At 35.9% G+C, this 20,560-nt stretch overlaps 1 protein-coding gene across 1 annotated transcript; it reads right to left on the reverse strand.

The window, feature by feature from the left end:
- Window positions 1-653: 653 nt before the first annotated feature.
- On the reverse strand, window positions 654-7,161 carry LOC110709873 (proteasome subunit beta type-7-A-like). Its single transcript, XM_021888143.1, has 9 exons — window positions 7,006-7,161; window positions 6,706-6,897; window positions 5,445-5,586; window positions 2,188-2,284; window positions 2,010-2,079; window positions 1,838-1,942; window positions 1,537-1,635; window positions 1,333-1,420; window positions 654-896 (listed from the first exon to the last, which is right to left on the reverse strand). Exons 2-9 carry the CDS (start codon window positions 6,847-6,849, stop codon window positions 817-819), a joined length of 825 nt encoding a protein of 274 aa, XP_021743835.1. The 5' UTR covers window positions 6,850-6,897; window positions 7,006-7,161; the 3' UTR covers window positions 654-816.
- Window positions 7,162-20,560: the final 13,399 nt, after the last annotated feature.

Raw genomic sequence — 20,560 nt, forward strand, 5'->3', positions numbered from 1 at the left:
TCGAGGGAGAGAACGCTTCTTCTACTTTAATATTTATTTACTTCCGAAGACAATTTTGGTTAAAATTTACCAAATGTTAATCGTCGCGAATTTTGAATTGGACAAGAATTGCAATTTGTCAATTAATTATAATCACAAACAGGCTCTAACTCGAGAACTTTACACACAAGGACAAGCTTGAAATACAAAACTCAAACTAGGCAAAAAGTTTTAAATAATTTTGATCCATCTAAAATACTAGTCCCCCAAAGATATTGATCCATGACTGCCCCAGTGACCTAAGGGATAGGCTGCATTACCTTCAGAGTGTAATATCTAACATCAGAGAAACGCGCTAGGAGCCTAAGAAGTGTAAGATGAGGAGTGTTAGAATTCCTTTACGAGTTTAACAAGCCTGACGTTTTACGTTTTCATAGTATGATGTCTTTGCTTCATAATTGTCTGAAGACAAAAAATCACTAGCATTTACCATCAAAGTTGTTACCATGTACTACTAGAGAGCAAGGAGAACGTAAAACCCAAGAGATATGGCCAGCCAACTTCTACTGTTCTACACGTGAATAAATTATTTGTTGAAAAGAGCAACATGAAGTCTATCAATGCTGCCTAAACTACCAAACCACTGAGAGACATGAGAAAGATAGACAGACAGAGAAAGAAAAGGGAAATAAAGTAATCCATTATCATCTATTTAGCGGGCATAGGAGTGACCAAGTTTCACAGAACACAACAATTCCGAATACAGAATCTGCATTTAGAATTTGATGAGACATGTTGCAATAACAAGTACGAATACAAGGATTACAATCACCATCATCACTCTTCTTCCATTGCATCACCTCCCTCAGTCACCTCGGCACTCAATCTCAGTGATGTGATCTTTGTTGAAAGGACCTCTGCAAAGTGCAAACACAATAGTAACAGAATGTACTTTAGCAAATACTATAGATACGGAGACAATGCAACTGAGATGCAGCATATGTGCTCAAATAATAGGTCAATAATTATAAACACAAATCAATGTTAAAATTTCAGAATCCGTGAAATCCTAATAAGTACAGAGTAATAATTCTACATATACATCAACATCACAAACAAGCATACAGTAACAATGGAAGGCGGATATCTATTTCTAAATCATCCTATTTCTTAAATAGGTGAAATCTTTTTATATATAAAACTTTATAACAATGAAAGGCGGATAGCTATTTCTGTGTGGTATGAACTACAAGATACCTATTTATTACATGCGACCAGAAATAAAAAATCATCAGTTAAGAATGAGCTGGAAGTTGGCACAATAAAAGAATTCATGGAATTTGGGTACTTCACCTGTAGGCTTGGAAAATGTATAGCCCTTAGCACTTGTGTAGGTACGGGGATTTGGCTGCACATGATTTCTTAGATACTCTACATTTCCCTGTGAAAGCAACACAAGACAAAATAAAAATATAAGCTGATACTATAGCAAAAGCAGAGGGTGTGTCACAAGATGCATTGAGATAATACAACAGATGTGAGTTAAGATTTACAGACCTTTGTTATGACACATACGTCCACATTGCTTCCACTTCCCAAGTCATTAAAGATACCAGAAGAGATTGCCTCACAGACTATTTTAACACCTTCCTCCCTCTGCATGCACAAGAAGAAATGAGGCATGCTGCTTTAAATACATCGCAGGCAAGGCATATTAAACAGTTATGCCACTTTGTTTTAACCACAACTGCCCAATATCTGATTTAATAAAAAATGGAGTTCCACAGACATCACATGTCAAAGACAATAAGACAAACCCACTAATCATAATGCTAAATTTTAAGGACTGTCAACTTACAGAGAGTCCTTCACGGTATTTTGACTCGAAGACAGCCATTGCAGCAAGGGAACCTGATCCCATTGTAGCAAAGGGAAGTGTGTCTGTTGATCCATGAGGGTATATCTGTGCATGAAATTAATCAGCATATGCATAGCCATGTTTTTCAGTTAAATAGCTAAAAGGTTCTCACAGTGTGTAGATGAGGTCCAGTCACATCAACTCCACCTAGCACCAGTGCTGCGGAGACATGTCCTTGATACCTTGAACATAGAATAAATAGAATTGGGTGATCAGTCTTGTTCTAGTTGCATGAGCATTAAAACATATTCATCCTATTAAGGGAGATTTCTTAGAAATCACAAGATTACCTAAAAAGATGGGACTTCAGGAGAGTAAGAGCTGTAACAACCCTTGACTCGCGACCAGTGTGATACCTGTGAAGTTTTAGCTGGGAACTAACCATGTCTGCATACACAATCACCAGACCAACATAGAGCAGAATTAGTCAATATCAATAAGCAAGTAATCAGACAATAACATATATGGAATTTTAGGTGCACTATAAGTCAGGTTAACCTATCTATGGATCAAAGAAACAGTTAATCATATGCTGAGAGCAAAGGGCAAAACAGAAACAAACTTGTGTACCAACCCACAATCAGATGAAGGCCATCTATTTTAGTTTACAGTAAGATGTTTTAGCAAAAGATCAATAATCCTCAAAAATGAGAAGACCATACAGTGGCAACAAACATTTGTGTCACCTACAGGAGGTACTAATCCTACCATAGTTAAAGCATCTCCAACATAAACAACACATGGTAGGACATCAATTGTTGGCCAAAATAACTATCCACAAACAATTTCAAAGCCATTGAGATTAAAGCTTTAATTAGAAGTTGGATAATCAAGGAAATTGTTTTGTTAGGTCAATCAATTTGACTGTTTGCAAAGTGCCAAAACTAGTCTTATACTCTTTATCCACTTACAACGTTAACACAAAGAACATACTACCTCGATTTCATATTATGAGCAACATTTAACCAGAATGAATGCTACACATTAAACAAAATCATTCTTTCCTTTATTGGTAAGTATTTTATCACCACAATACCCCAATTAAATATAAGTAGCATTAGTTAAGTCACTAACCCAAAAGTCATTAAACTACTAATCACCCCCCCCCCCTCTCTCTCCTGCTTATACCTTCTGCTACCCCCCTCTCTCTTCTTCTACCTACAACCACCATCACCATGATCAACGATCACCACCAGACACAAATACCACTTCGACCACCTCCACCACCACTAGACCTGGTTATTGGTTGGGTCAAGTCAGGGTTGGTTGTGGGGTGAGTCAAAGATGGTCAAATTTTAAGGAGCCAATGGCGTGACAGGCCATTGCAAGTCACGAGTCGATAGCGGGACGATAATGGATGGGCAATTAAAATGAATATAAGACAAAGCCATAATCAAGTATATATGAATATGAAAATATACATGTAATTAATTTTACATTATCTATTAAATTGAAAAAATATTTTAGCCCTATATTGACTCTACCTAATAAAAGCCCTGTCCATCAAAAGCCTTGTCCATTAAGGGCCCTTTAAACTTGGTCCACCCTAATATCATTGGTCTACCCTACCCAATAACCAGGTCTAACCACCACCACTTTGACCACCAACACCATCTTTCACTTTGATCTTGAACTACCACTCCCCATCTCTCTATTGTACTTCTACTTAGAACATCTTCACCAACTTCATGTTCTTTCAATCTACAACTTCTTCTTCTTCAATCTTTTTTTTTTTCCTTGATTACTGTTTGTTTGGGTTCAAACATTATGATTTTTAGTTTCAATCATTTTTTTAAGGTTTCGATGGTGGTTGTCGGTGTAGATAGTGGTGGCAGTGGCGGAAATTATGTCGACAGCGGTGGGTGGCAGAAATGGTGTCGGCAATGTGTGGTTTTTGGTGGGATATTGGTGTTTACGCCCTCATAATTATTTGCCTCTTATCTTAATTAATACCCCCTTTAAAAGTTATCTAAGAAAACATGCAACTAAGTTTGTTGCACATAATAAGAAACACAAGGTAGTATATTTTAAGCCAATAACATGCAACCTAATACCATCCCCCCCCCCCCCCCTCTCTATAAAAATATGATGTAATCTTCATTCAATGTCTCTTAACAATCACCTTGATCAACTAAATTCTCATATATACATATAAGAAAATCCCACACACCTCTACATCAAACCGAACAATTCCTAGCATCAACATAATACTTATGTAGAAACCAGAAAAATCCATAATAACAAGAAACAACAAAGCATGAGCTCGTGCCTAAAATGAGAATCCACATTAAGATCAAAGTTTTAAAGGGCTAAAGGGGGAAAAATTATAAATAAATAAAACATACTTGTGGTACAAAACTTATTTGCTTCCCAAACAATTTCTACAAGAGTATTGAAATTAACTAGCCTAAGGGAAGGGATAGACTAGGCAATGCAGAATTAGTTGTTAAAAAATTAAGTTAGAAGTAGCTTAAGCAACAAGATGAGGGAACTTAGTTAGGAGTATTGGGAAAGGAGAAAGTATGTTGAATATTGTGATAACAGATAAGTGACTGGTTTGTAGCTTTGAGAGGGTGCCATTCCTCTCAAAATATTGGCAAAGCTGTAACTGGCATTAATTCAGTCATATATAGCTTGTTCTTCACTAATTTCCTTCATCTTCCCTTGATGCATCTTTAAAATCCATAATCCTCTCTGTTTTGGTCACTAATCTGAGCTGAGTCATAGCAATTTCTTACTCTTACCCAACTGCAACAAAACCCTAAAGTTATAACTGAAACTTCAGCATGATTCCCATTCAGTTTTCTATGAAATTCATTCTCTCACATAATTGGCTACACCATTTGAGGAATCTCAAGCTTTCCAAATTTATCCTTTCCACAACTTTCTCTGATATAGTCATAGCTACTACGGATTTTTACCCATTGCAAATTACCTAGAACTCTCCTTTGTACAAATCATACAACCCTATCAAGCAATTCCCCTTCAACATGTATGCTGATTGCCAAATTCCGTGTATCCTGAGCATACCAAAATCATCTCTTCCATTCACAAACTATAGTTTTATCACCAATGGTGGAAAACATATGGTACTTGCTAAATATTCAAGGTTCTATATCATGTAGCAAAGCTGGCCTTAATCCTTTCACTGGATTTCTTAATCAAACACATCCTGAATTTCATAGAGAAGAGCAATAGGTGCACTTCAGAGTCACAGCACAGGGCTCTAAACCTGGCTCTAAACCAACTTTACATTACCAATCAAGCAGATAACATTACTGGAAATCGACAACCTTTACATCTTATATAAATCTACAGATGAAAAAAAAAAAAAACTACCTATGGAATAATTAAAAAGGCAATATTCTCAGTTCCAAGAAAAATTTAATCAAGCACGAGCATGTAGATAGATGGACCTTCAGCAGTATTTATTAATTAACAATAATAGGAAAAAGATTTTAAGACACACAACAAGCAAGACCCAAGAGGAACATAATGTAATCCACACAGCCACACAAAAAAAAAATAAAAAAAAATCTGTGCTTACCAGTTACAGCCTCTGTATCAGCTGCAGTCCCTGCACCACAGCAGTAAATGTTTGGTGCCATGTAATGAATTTTTTCACAGTTCTTGTCAGCGACAATGGGGCCTTCTGTTGCTCTAGTATCAGCTCCGAGAATGACACCATCCTAAAATGATTGGCCATACTTCATCAAATTTTAGCATGGGGTACTAAAGCAACAACAGAGCATATTTCAACAGGAAAATAGCATGGTTTATGTTTGATGACTTAATTTTACAAAGACATGAGAGTACATAAAACCAGAAAGACTTTCTTCCTACTAAAATAATTAGTTTAAAGAATCGTTACACGTTAGCACTAGCAGACATTTTCCCATCCAGATGTGAGAAATACAAGTAGCTATCAGAACCAAAGTACAAGCTCAAAAGGTCAAGACCAATAAAATGATAAATGAATACTATTTTCCAGGCAAGTCAGTCAGGCAGAAGAACAAAGTACTTGACATTAACGGCCTTTTTGGTTGGAGGAAAAGAAAAGAAATGAAGGGAAATTATTGGTACCCTAATATCCACTCTCCCTTCCTCCCAAAATTGGAGGAATTTGGGGGGTAAGAGAAAAATAATGTGTTGACTTATAATTTTTAAATTCCTTTCACAACCTTTCCATCAAACCAAACATTGGAAAATATAGTTTCTTTCCTTTCTCTTCCCTTTCCTTCCTCTACTATTATTGAACCAAACACATCCTAAGCCAAAGGCTTATGTTCTCTAACTCAAGGTCGTATGACTACTGCATGATTGCTCAGTCCATTGAGGTCAATCACATTCCATATATTGGTGCATCATTTGATCACTCTAAATCATATATCTAATCCAAACAGCTTCTTCATTTTCAACAAGCACTTTCTAATGCTTTAGCTTACTCTCATCTAAATCCACTAGCCACTAGATGCCTAGAGCTACACCCTGTATCACCATTCACCAAGATACATCCAATCGACGGATTAACTAACCAAATTTACTTGATAATTTCCATATTTAAAAGTAAACTCCCAATTATCAAGCTTTGTTCTCTCCAAAATTGAGCATCTACAATAGAATCATTTCTTATACCATCCCATTCTACTAATCATAGCTAGTGAAAATGAACCGGCTTACAAAATCATAACATTTACAAGATCAACAACAAATAAAAACCCTAATCACATATAATCAAAACAAACTAATAATGCAAAAATCAACAAAATTAAAGCGTATATTAATCAAATGATGAAAAAAAATTAAACCTGGTAAACAAGACCGACGATAGTGGTACCAGTTTTGAGGAATCCAGGAGCTGTAAGACCCTTGCTCATCAGCATTTCATTCCTTTTGCAATTATCGAAGCTAAATCCACCTTTTGCAGGTACTTCAAATGCTCCATTCGTCATTTTAAAAAATTTCTCTCTCCTCTAACAATTTCCCAATTTGCTAAAACCCTAAATCAAACAACATCAACAAAAATCAAAAATCAAATCGAATTAAATCTGATAAAATCCGCCATTAATAATGAAAACCTTGAAATGAAGCGTGAATTCATTGCTTACCGAAAGAGAAGATGAAGAGATGAAGATCTAGTGAAGAGTAGAGAGAGAGAGAGAGGATTTGACAGAAAAAAAAGTGAGGAATTATTATTTGATTTTTGTTAATTTTAATGTTTGGCGAAATGAAAAAGCGACTTGGAGAAGAAGAAATCCAGATTCATTGCTTTTTGTAAATTTTTAATTTTTGTTGAGGAGCATAATTGCTGGCCCAACTTTATGTAAGGCCCACAGTTTTTATTGGGTGATCTATTTGGGCCAAAATTAAAGCTCACGTGAATGTTATGTTCAACTTATCCGGTTTGATCTATACCTGTATTTTTTCTTGGAAAAATTGGTAAAAATAATCTCAACTTTGATCGGTTCACTTTATTAAATAATCTCAACTTTGATCATTTCGCATTAAATAATTCCAATTTTAAGGGTTATTGCTTTATTAGTCTGTAGTGACCGGTAACCTATTAAATAGGTAGATTTTTTTTGTTTAATGAACATATGTTTAGCATATGATTAGTAAAAAAAAATATTTATAAATACAAAAAAAAAAGAAAGAAAAAAAAAGAAGAAAAGTACATCACAAGGTTGAAGCTTCTCGTTACTTTTTTTTTTTTTTTTTTTTTTTTTGTTTTGTTTTGTTTTGGCTCTTTATTATTTCCCTCAATAATGTTACACATGGAGTGAGTTGTGCATAACCTAAATTCATTGACACACGATAGACAAATCGAAGCCCTCTTTGTATACATTTAAGATTTATAAACAAAACCCTCTTTATATAATTACTAGTTTTGTGCCCAGGCGATGTCCAATTGGTTGATAAAATTTTAAGATAACATTTTTACTTGAATGTTAAATAACATCATATAATCCGTTATGATAATGTAGGATATTTAGACATACTATATCATATGGCCTATATTTATATAATAGTATACTTTTTGTAGTTTTGTTTGTAAATAGATATCTATGTTATTATTGACTTGAAATTACTTATATTGAACTTAAATTATTTTCACTGAACTCAAAATTTTTTTACCAAATTAAAATTATTTTTACAAATTAAAACTTATTTTTACTGATTATGATCTCTATTACTTTATTAAAAAAATACGAAGTAAATTAAATAACAATGCATTTTGTATGCGGCTAGCCACACGGACAAAATAACCCCTATAAAACTGTCCGAGTAACTCTTATAATACTAACTAAGTAACCTCTAACACTGATTAAATAACCCCTATCTATAACACTGATTGAGTAACCACTATAACACCGACCAAGTAACCCCTATAGCACTAACGAAGTAACTCTTAAAATAGTTGGTGACACGGTTTGACCAGCTACAAATAAAAGTTTGTGATTAAATATATTATAAATGGATCTTATTTTAAAGAACTTTTTAGAACGAATTTGATGATGGAAATAGAATTGAGTTATAGGATACTTATAAAATATTATGATTAATTTTGTATATATGAAATATTAGAATTTTATCTTAAAAAATCTATCCAAAAATCGCTTACTTAGCATCATACGTGTGACAATAATGCCTATTATCGCCTACGTGGCATGACACTTGGCGAAAAATTGGAATGCCAAGTGTCGTTGTCTCGTGACATGACTGCGAAACCGGCTTTATTTATTAGTGACTAGTATGTACCCCGGGCTCCCTCCAAAGATAGAACCAGCGGTGGAAAAAGAGATATATATCCTTGTGTTTTAAAAATCGTTACATTAATTGGCTACTTATAAAATAATTTTAAGGAATTTTTTTTTTAGAAAATAAGGAATAATTATTTTCTCAAAGGCATCATCACTAATGTCTAAATCTACCCACGTTTGAAATATTAGTTGCTTTAAATGTTCAAATTGGATAAGTAATTTAATTTTCGGTTCCATGACGTTTAATAATTTGAATACTCCTAGACTTTATTCAAAACCCACAGTTTGAAAGTAAGTCATTGGCTCCTAGACTTTTAGAATTTTTTTTCTTTAAAAGACGATTGCCTATTTGAAATTTTAATTCTGGTGGCGATGCCTAGTTTGTTAATTGAATTTTAAAATAATTTTTTTAATTTATGTGCCAAATTTTAAGACACATCATTGACACAAACATTGTTATGTAAGAGGTGTATATCTCTTTTGATTTAGGATACTTTGACGTAGGATATATATTATAGAAATATACACTATATATGAGAAAAATTTTTATGTTATTCGAATTTTCTACTTATGGATTAATAATCACTTGACTATCATACTTATAGTACTATCGATCATAAATAGATTTATTTTAAAATACTCTTTAACACGAATAGTATGATATAAAATTAATAAATATGATATAAAAATAATAAATTATTAAGATAATAATTATTGAAAGTTATAATTTAATTTTTTAAAAATAGGATTATAATTTAAATTGTACATATAAAATATTGGTATTTTAACGAAATTAAAACTCTAAACCAGTAATTTTATCCTAAAATCTATCTGAATTTCATTGAAAATAAAAACTCTAAACTAACTTTTTTATCTTACAAAATCTATCTAAATTTATACAACATTTTTACCCTACATGTCAACCTAATAATTAATTGTTGCCTACGTGGCGTGACACTGCACCTAGCGAAAAGTTGAAACGCTAAGTGTCGTTGTCTCGTGGCCTGACTAAAAGTTTAGCTTTATATATTAGTTACTAGTTTTGTGCCTGAGCGATGCCCAATTGTTGGTAAAATTTTAGAATAAACTTTTTGGCTTGAATGTTAAATACAGTCATATAATCCCTTTTAAAAATGAAAAATATATATTCATATGATATAATATTGCTTATTTATATAATAGTGTAGTTTTTGTGATTTTGTTTGTAAATAGAAATCTATTCATGTTATTATTAATTTGATATTATTTTTATGAGCTTAAATTATTTTTATTGATTATATATATATATATATATATATATATATATATATATATATATGAATATTGAGACATAAATAGAATCAAGTTATGGGATATTTATTAAAAATTATGATTAATTTTGTATATATGAAATATTAGAACTTTAGAAGTATATCAATAATAAAACATTATACAATATTTTTATCTTGAAAAAAATTATCCAAAATTCGCTTACTTATCATCATATGTGTCATAATAATATCTATTTGTCGCCTATGTGGCTCGACACTTGGCGAAAATCTGGAATGCCAAGTGTCACTGTCTCGTGGCATAGCGCCCGAGCGATGCACAGGTAGTTGATAAAATTTTAAGATAACATTTTTACTTGAATGTAAATAAGGTCAACTAATTCGTTCTGATAATATAGAATATTTAGACATAAGATATCATATGGCTTATATTTATATAATAGTGTACTTTTTGTAGTTTTGTTTTCAAATAAATATCTATGTTATTATTGACTTGAAATTATTTTTATTAAACTTAAATTATTTTCACTTAACTAAAGTATTTTTTTACCAAACTATAATTGTTTTTACTGATTAAAACTTATTTTTACTGATTCTCTAACATATTTTTTGAATAAATTAAATAAAAATGCATTTTGTATGCAGCTAGCCACACCATCAAAGTAACCCCTATAAAAATGACGATTAACCCATGTAATACTAACTAAGTCACCTCTAACACTGACTATGTAACCCCTATCTATAACACTGATTGACTAACCACTATAACTGTAATACTCCGTATATTTATAACATTTTTAAATATATAAATTATTTATTTTATTTATTTTTATAGATTAAAATGATTCATTTCATTTTAAAAGAATTAATTACTTAAATATTATGTAAGTGTGCATAAAATAATATGGGTCATTAATTGAGGCAATAAAAGTGTTTTGAATTGGGTCATCTTTATTTAATTGATTGGATCAACATGTTGGGAAAATAAGGACACTTAGGAGCCCAACAAGTTGGCCCCAAAAGAAGAAGTCAAGGGGGAGTAGGATTTAGTAATGACAGTTTTGTAATTATGAGTTTTTGTTTTAAAAGGAGAGTATAAATACTTTAAAACCTCAAGATTTTTCACTCTAAAATCATAATTGTCAGATTTTACAAAAATTCCACAGGTTTTCTCTTTATTTTCTCTCTTTTTTTTTCTCCTTATTTTTCCTTTCTTTTTCCTCTTCTTTTTCTCTCTTCCCCACGCCTCTCTCCCTCTTCTTCTCCCCTCATGCCGGCAGCCACCGGCGATCACTGGCGGCCAGCAGCAGCAGCCGGTGCACCGCCATGCGCCACCCCCTCCTTCTCTCTCCTTTTTGTTTTGTGTTTTGGTATTATTATTATTAAAAAATAATAATAAATAAATAAATAAATAAAACCCTCTTTTTTCTTCCTAATTTAATTATATTGTTTTCATTAATTTAAAGCATGATTTTGATTATGTTTTGGTATTGATTTTGGGTATTTGATGTTGTTAAATTATTTATATAATTTTCAGATTTTTATTCAATCAAAAACCCCAATTTACAAACCCTATAATTTGGGAATTTAATGTTTATGGTTAGGGTTTGATCCTAGGTTGTTGTTGTTTAATTAATTGTTTAAACATGTTATTAATGAGTTTAAAGCCCTCAAACTAATGCTAAAATTTATCTACGCACACTACTTTTTAATTATTGTGTTAGGGTTTGATTACCCATAAAAGGGGAAAAGGTTTTAATGATTTATATATGATTTTCTAGTCTATTGGTGATGTTTTATATGAAATAAGTATGCTGGAATTTTATTTAAGTCATAAAAATTAAGTCTTTTTGAAAGGATTTGAAGTACCCACTTAAAGAAAAGGTTTTATGGCTTTTATGTCATTAAATTGGGTTAATTAGTAAGGTTTAAAGTGTATTATAGTTGCTGGAAATTTGTGAGTATAGTAGATTAATTATAGTTATGTATTCTTATTTGTAGGAAGCTTCGAGCTAGGTGATTTCTAGCGAGTGTGGCCGAGTTTACACATTATTCAAGGTACGTATGTGCACAAGAATATTTGTGTATACGTAGTATCATGCTAGGATTTGTAAAGTATGGTTTAAGTGATGAAGTAGTAGCATGTTTGGTTGATTATATGCTTGGAATTGATGTTGGTTGATCATGAATTGTTATGTAAGCATGTGAATATGTTATTTGAGGCATGATACAGTTGAATATGTATGAATCATGGAAGTATGATTTATTTTCAAGTATCAAGAAGGCATGTATTTAATTAAGCAACACTTATATATGAATTAAAGAGCTAAAGTTAGAATTATTGAGCATGATTCATGAATTTATTTCTCACCCATTTATTATTGGTGTTGAGTCAATAAGTTAGTTTATTTATTTACTCGCTCATGTTAGTTGAGCTTGAGTCAAGGAAGGTTAGTAGTGCGTCTTATGCACCAAGGTAGTAATCGTGCAATTTTGTGCACAAAATTAGGCAAGGAACCTTAATTAAAATAAATAGCATGTGCTCACTAATTAATTCAAGAATGAATTAGAAGTATGCGTTGAGTGTTGCTATGTTTATTCTTGAATGATTGGTTTGAGTCATCACGAGTTCAATTGGTAAATCACGTAAAGTATACGAGGATACGCACCAAAACTCTTGGAACATATATACCTTGAGTATGAACATAAGGGGGGAGTTATGGGGTTTTATATTTAAACATAGCTTCTACAGGGGTATAAGACATTGTACTTTCTTTTATTATTAATACGCTGGAATTCTGTCACAAGGTGACATAGTAGGTGTCAATTGGGGTAGCTCCCTAATTGGAAGGTCAATATTTAAATGGGCTATTTTCAAGGAAGGAGATCCATTCGATGCGTAATCCAAAATTTTTATTAACAATTAATATTGCTAGTTATGAGTCAAAGGTAAGTTGACTTGTGATTGTATGACGAGCATGTTTTAATTATTATTTTTATTTTGATGCTAGGATATTCATGTTAGTGTGGTGCATATGTACTCAGCTTTGCTGATTCGTACTTTTGTGTTTGTATTTGGCTTTTCTTTGGATTGACCTTACTATGATCCATTTTTATGGTGAGTAGAGAGTTGAATAAAGAGGAAGTAACAGGTACTTGAAGCGTGAAGAGCATGATGGGATAGAGTGCAGAGGGTTACTTGTTATGTTTCTTAGTTTTAATATTTTTGAATTATTGGTTATTGTTATGGACTAACATTATTATGTTTGTTTTTAATTGGTTTTTAAGAAGGGTCATGTTTGAATTGGTTCCAACTTGTGAATGTCTTATTCTACTTTTGTTTTGAGATTGTGAACTCAAGTTTTATTTTTAAAAGTTTTTTTTTTTTAATAATGTTTTAAACTTCCGCTATGAGACTTTGAAAATTAGCCTTAGCCATTATCGCGGTGGCGGTAATATTTTGGTTATTTCCTAAAAAACAGGTTTTATTTAGAGTAAAATGAGTATTTTAGAGGAAGAAAATTTCCAGGGTATTACAATAACACCGACCAAGTAACCCCTATAGCACTAACGAAGTAACTCTTGTAACAGTTGGTGACGTGGTTTGGGTAGCTACATATAAAATTTTGTGATTAAATATACTATTATAAATGGATCTTATTTTAAAGAACTTTTTAAAACGAATTTGATGATGAAAATGGAATTGAGAGATGGGATATTTATTAAAAGTTATGCTTAATTTTGTATATATGAAATATTAGAATTTAATCGATAATAAAACTTTATACAACAATTTTATCTTAAAAAATCTATCCAAAATTCGCTTAATTAGCATCATATGTGTCACAATAATACCTATTCATCTCCTACGTGGTGCGACACTTAGCAAAAAATTAGAATGCTAAGTGTCGTTGTCTCGATCGTGGCCTGGCTGCGAGACCAACTTTATTTATAGGTGATATGATATGATATACATTTAAGATTTATAAACAAAGCCCTCTTTATACACATTTAAGATTTAACCATAAATTAGGGAAAAAAAATTACAGTAGTTATTGTGCATACTACTAATCAAAGTTGAGTTAAAGAGTAGAATTTTAAAGGGGCTTCCATCGGATTTCATCGGTGGAAAGCCCCAATTTTTGTTTCTTTTACGTTTTTCTGTTTAATAGGTTATAATGATAAATGTCTCCCTCGAAAGAAAATGTTTATTTTCTTCGAAAGACAAGGTTTTTTCGATCTCCTTCGAAAGACAAGGTTTTTCGAACTCCTTCGCAAGACAAGGTTTTATTTGCGCTTAATTTGGTCTCCAGTTGTGCGAGGCAACGATTGATTATTGCTCAGATTCGGGTTACGGAATCAGCACGAGAATTTTCTTTCTCACAAATTTATGAAGTAGCGACGGATCCACTCAAAAAGTTGTATGAGACAACGAATCGAGAATGTGCCGAATTGTTATATTTGTGTATTTGGATTCTTAGTCCTTCCCCAGTTAGTTCTTGTTTGATTTGTTAAATTGTTTTCATTATCGTTGATTGTCAATTATAGATGCCGTATGCCTTTTATTTATGAAATATAATGTCCTTTAAGACTTTTATCCAAAATAAAAAAAAAGTTTAGTTAAAGAGTAAAGTATTGAGGAATAGAGCTATCATCTTTGTGAACTGTGATAAACTATTAAACTGATAATTAACAAAGAGGCACTTGAAATTATAAAAGAGGTAGCCAAATTGCATTTGTCAAGGTAATTGTAATGTTGGCTGTCCAAAAAAACTCAAAAAAAAAACTTGATTAGAAATTAGATCAGACTTGAGTAACTCTTCAAACCAAATTGCCGGTCTGACAAAAGTTTTATTAAAATTTTAAAATATTTAAGGACGAATGTTATAGAAAATTCTGGGGTTTACAAATTCAATGTAAAGGATAATTATGACTATGATCATCATTACCATTATTAGTTACGAGTACTGCTTATAGTTTTGTCTTAATTCCTTGATTTACTCCTTTAAAATTGATAGTTAAAATTATCCCTAATTCTTAACTAATATAATTAATTATATATCTAGTCGTATTTCATTGCTCACTCATGTACGTAGTACTATATACTCGTGAAATCACATAATGTAATTCAAGTTTTCCAACATTCTCTTTATCATTATTCTATTATTTAATATTTTTAATTTTTAATTCTTAATGATTTTGACCTTTTGAGGAAATATGTATACTTTATTATTTTTTCAATATGCTCTTATGATTCAACTTTATTTTGATGATTTGTTATTTTATGCTTCATCAAAATTTATTTTTTGCACTTCACTTTCCTTTGTGTTTTGACTATTTCTATTTGTGTTTTATGATTCGTACGTAATAACAATCATAATTACGTGGGATCATGTTGAAATCATTTTAATTTTTTTTAAGGAAAATTATTTTAATAAATGCTATCATTATCTATTTTTTCTATTACTTATTACTTGTAGCAATTAGAGATATTAATAATGAATAAGGTTATCATATCTGATTAGGGGATTTTGCTCCCACCAATCGGAATGCGCCACGTGGACCAATCAGGTCCTGCCAAGTGTCCCCCAGTTGGACCTCTCAGTGCTTGCCACGTGGCACACGCTTATTCGTCCACCCTGGACCTATTATGTCATGACACGTGGCATACTTCATGCCTAATGGAGAAGTCGGCCACCTAGGCCCAACTTCCGAGGGAAGCCCAATCAGCCCAAGGTTAACCTAAACCTAGATTGGCACGTTTCCCGAGGTTATAAATACCTCCCTTAATCCTCATTAAGGGGGATGACGCAGATTACGCACATTAAACACTCTCACCTAGAGAGACCCAATCACTTTAATTTCCGCATTAATTACTCCTTAATCAAGTACTAACTTGACCGTCGGAGGCGGATCTCCAATCATCCGGAGCATCCGTTTGTTTTGCAGGTATAAGCGTCCGGTTCCAGTCTCGGAATTGTAACTCTCCCGCAGGACATCAGAAAACCCCGAAACATTTTGGCGCCGTCTGTGGGGAGAGTACTTCTGAGATGGCATCCACGTTTGTACCGGCTCCTGAAGAGAGACGTCCCCTGGACGACCCTCTAGTTCAGTCGGACCACGATACTGAGAATGAATTTGAAGTTGAAGCTCACACAGCTTTAGACGGGACCCTAAGGGCCCGACGTACCCGTCATACCGAAAGGAGGGAACGGGAACATCTTCAAACTGTAAGCGAGCCAGCAGGCGCACCGCCTGTTCGGCAGCAGCCAACTGATGGGTCTGCTCCCATCACAAGGAACGAACTCATGACCTTCATGAGGGACTTCAAGGGAGAAATTCAAGAGTTGATCAACAAGAAGCCGCCTGCTCTGGACAAGGAGCAGTCGGCTAAGAAACCCTCCACTTCACGGAAGAGGAAGTCAGTTCAAGGGCGAGAGGCGACCCCTCATCCTAAATCTAGGAAGTGGGAGCCACCTGCCCTTGATTTCACAAAATACCGTTTTCCTTCTCCAGGAAATAGGAAACCTGTTCGTCATATTCAGGCGGACGGGTCGAGGAAAACATACACAGACGCTCGGCTACTGCTAGAGCAGAAGAAGAGTGACCGATTGTCAGGGTCGGCCTATACTTCAAACTTCCAAGACAGTCTGCGAAATACCTCGATGAGGCATACTCAGTCGTATCATGAGAGTCAGTCAGGCGGCACCTCCCGTCAGTCCGGCTTTCATAGCGACCATGCGGTACCAAACTTACCGTTTGTACCGCAACAACAGTATTTTTTGCAGCCACCTCCGTTTGGTGGACATGCAGCAAAAAATGTCCAACCTATGGACTGACAGCTACGGTTGCTTAGACTTGGCGAACAGCCGTCGGCCTTCTCCAAGGAAATTACTGAAGCCGCTCAGCCGGCCAAAGTGAAAAATGTATTAGTAGGCGCCTATGACGGCACTACTAACCCAGAAGACCATCTGATGGCAGTCACCAACCTGATTTACCTTCAAGGGTTGGATGATCCAACTTGGTGCAAGTGTTTCCCAGCGACTCTCAAAGGAATCGCACAACAATGGTTCGGCAACCTGCCGACTGGTTGTGTAAATAACTTCAAAACGCTTGCTTACTTGTTCACCTCCAACTTCGCCATGAACATCCCTGCGAAGAAGACGACCCTTGACTTAGGAACAATTCAGCAAGGCGAGAAGGAGGGGCTTCGTTCTTACATCAGGCGGTTTAACCTGATGAGAATACAGATTCAAGGGTTACCGGATGAAGTAGCCTATACTGACTTTTTCAGAGGTCTCAAAGACGGGTCGACCTTCAAATTTGATTTGGTCCGAAAGAGGGTGACGACTCTTCAAGAGGCCTTGATTGAAGCGCAAGCCTATATACATGCGACTGATCTTTGCAGTACGGTAAAACAGTCAGACGGGAAAAGGTCCGACAAAAGAGAAGGACGACAGAAACAGTCGTCAAACAAAGACGAGAAGAGAAAAGAGGTCTGGGCAACTGATTCCTCTAAACAGCTGTCCCAGAAGAAGAAAAAAGAATTCAAACCATACTCCCCAAAGTATGCGTTTAACAAGGATAGCCAATTTATCCTAAAGGAAATCAAGGGACGGATCTCAATTGAGAAGCCAGTCCCCATGAAGGGTTCTGCAAACAATCGGAACCAAGAAAAATTATGTAATTATCATGAAGATGTTGGTCATCACACCAATGAATGCATCAGTCTCATGCGGTATCTGGACCGCCTAGCTGAGCAAGGTGATCTTGACACTTATGTCAAGAAATCTACGGGGAACACTTCCTCGAAAAAGCAGTCGGCCAAAAAGAATCAACAGGCCGACAGCTCTGATACAGATGATGCAGTCATCTACACCATTGCAGGCGGCTTCTCAGGAGGCGGCCCCACTATTAGGGGCAACAAAGACAATATCAGACGGCTAGATGTAAATTCCGTTCACCAAGAACGGCCCTCCTAATATTCATTTCCTGAGATTGTCATCACTGAAGAAGATCTAGGAGGGGTAAGAGGGCCGCATGACGACCCTATCGTTATTGAATGTAAAGTGGCCAACCAGAGAGTTGGCCGAATCCTCATAGATACCGGAAGCTCCTCAGATCTCATCAGTAGCAAATGTCTGTCGAAACTTAAATATCAGACTGATTGCATACATCCGGCATCTCACCCTTTAGTAGGGTTTGGAGGAGGAGTCGTCCACCCAGTGGGACGAGTGGATTTACCCATCCGCCTGGGTGAAAAAGGGGAAGGACGACACATGGTAGTCCGGTTCCTGGTAGTAGAAGAACTCTCGGCCTACAACATGATTTTGAGACGACCAACCCTGAATAATTCCAAGGCTGTTATAATCCCATCTCTTATGTTGCTCAAGTTTGAGAGGGATAATGGAACAGTCGGGTCCCTAAGGGGAGATCAGAGGATGGCCCGAGAGTGCTATCTCTCGGATGTCAAGCCCACTGTTATGGCCGCTGGGTCGAGTGGGGGAAAAATAGACCTTGACAATGTCAAGGAGAGTGCGCCTGTTTAAGAAGCAGGCGACAAGAAGAGAAAGGCATCCCAGGCGGGGGCCGCAAGAAAAGACAGAAAATAGCAATCATTGGCAGAGGAGCGGTCGGATGAATTCCGCCCTCAGCCGGCTGGTGAGCATACGGACCTGATCTTAGATGACTCGCGTCCTGACAGAACAGTTAAAGTTGGGACGACTGCTCTAAAGGTCCTGGGGGACGATTTTCACAAACTATTGAAAGAATACAAGGACATCTTTGCATTCGAAGTCCATGAAATGCCAGGCATCAGTCCTGATCTGGCGTTACATAAACTGGTCGTGGATCCGAAAAAGAAGCCGGTAAGGCAGAAGAAGCGGAACCATGGCGAAGAAAGAAGTCAGGCGGCAGCCGCCGAAGTTAAAAAATTACTTGATGCAGGGTTCATCCGGCAATGTTACTTCCTAGACTGGGTTGCAAATGTGGTGCTTGTTAAAAGGTCGAATGGCACCTGGCGAATGTGTGTAGACTACACAGACTTAAACAAGGCGTGCCCCAAAGACAGTTACCCTCTGCCTAAAATTGATAACCTGGTCGAATCAATAGCCGGCCATGCTTTGATGAGCTTTATGGACGCCTACTCTGGTTTCCATCAAATTCCTTTATGGAAGAAAGATCAGGAGAAGACGGCCTTCGTCATTGATCAAGGGTTATACAGTTACACGGTCATGCCGTTTGGTCTTAAGAATGCCCCGGCCACTTTCCAGCGAATGATAAACAATGTGTTCTTTGATCAGATTGGGAGAAATGTCGAGGCATATATTGATGATATGATTGTCAAGTCTAAACTTCAGAAAGATCATCTGTCGGACCTCCGAGAAACTTTCGCCACACTCAGGTGGCACCATGTCATGCTCAATCCTAAGAAATGTGTCTTTGGAGTTGAGTCTGTGAAATTTCTCGGATTCCTTATCAATCAGAGAGGAATAGAGGCGAACCCTGAGAAGGTGCAGGCGGTCATCGACATGCAGTCGCCTCGTACCATCCGAGAGGTTCAGAAGTTAACAGGTTGTCTGGCGGCCTTGGGAAGATTTCTAAGCCGATCAGGCGACAAATGCCTATACTTTTTCCAGGCAATTAAGAAAAAGGCAAGGTTTGAATGGGGGCCGGATGCTGAGGCGGCCTTCCAGAAATTGAAAGTTCACTTGCATTCCTTGCCGAGGCTGGTCAGCCCTTTGCCCAAAGAAGTACTCTACATGTACCTGGCCGTCTCTGATCATGCGTTAAGCGCTATTCTCCTTGCTGAAAGAGACGGCTGTCAGCTCCCGGTCTACTTTGTCAGTCATGTACTGAAAAATGCCGAGTTAAGGTATCCCTTAGTGGAGAAATTTGGTCTTGCACTCTTCATGGCTGTTAAAAAATTGAAGCCCTACTTTTTGGCACATGCAGTCGTCGTGTATACAGACCAACCTATCAAGCGGCACTGACCGTCATGGAGTCGTCAGGCCGAATGATCAAATGGGTCATAGAAATACAGAGCCTCGAAGTTACTTTCGAGCCTAGAAAAGCAGTGAAGGGGCAAGCCTTTGCTGACTTTATTGTTGAGATGACTCGTCCTCTTGACTCTCAAGTTCCAAACCAAGTCTGGAAGGTATATGTGGATGGAAGCTCTACTTCAAATGGTTGTGGAGCAGGCGTCATATGTCAGTCGCCAGAGGGCGACAAGTACAAGTATGCTTTACGCTTCAGTTTTCAGGCCTCAAACAATGAGGCAGAATATGAAGCCTTACTAGCCGGAATCTGCATGTGCAAGGCGGCAGGGGCAAGAAAAATAGACGCCTGTTCCGATTCACAATTGATAGTGAGTCAGTACAATGGTGAATACGAAGCAACCCATCCGGCCATGATCAAGTATTTACAGGCGGTCCGACAAGCAGTCGGCTCCCTTGAGGATTTCCATCTGACCCAAGTGCCGAGATCAGAAAACAACCAGGTGGATGCACTTTCAAAATTAGCATCATCCGCCTCCTGTGATACTCCTCGAACTGTTTTTTGGGAAGTAATGGAGAGGAGAAGCATTGAGGAAGACCCTATTGGAATCTTAGACAGAAGCTCAACCTGGATGGATC

The sequence above is a fragment of the Chenopodium quinoa genome, unplaced genomic scaffold (genome assembly GCF_001683475.1).
Source record: "Chenopodium quinoa cultivar QQ74 unplaced genomic scaffold, ASM168347v1, whole genome shotgun sequence".
In the NCBI taxonomy this organism is placed as follows: domain Eukaryota; kingdom Viridiplantae; phylum Streptophyta; class Magnoliopsida; order Caryophyllales; family Amaranthaceae; genus Chenopodium; species Chenopodium quinoa.

What these genes read in the sequence shown, in the direction of transcription:
- LOC110709873 (XM_021888143.1), bottom strand. Translation starts at nt 6,849, where the DNA reads ATGACGAATGGAGCATTTGAAGTACCTGCAAAAGGTGGATTTAGCTTC. An exon ending in TCGTCGGTCTTGTTTACCAG is followed by an intron (nt 5,587 to 6,705) that starts GTTTAATTTTTT and finishes CAATCATTTTAG; the next exon opens with GATGGTGTCATTCTCGGAGC. An exon ending in TACATTTTCCAAGCCTACAG is followed by an intron (nt 897 to 1,332) that starts GTGAAGTACCCA and finishes TGCACTTTGCAG; the next exon opens with AGGTCCTTTCAACAAAGATC.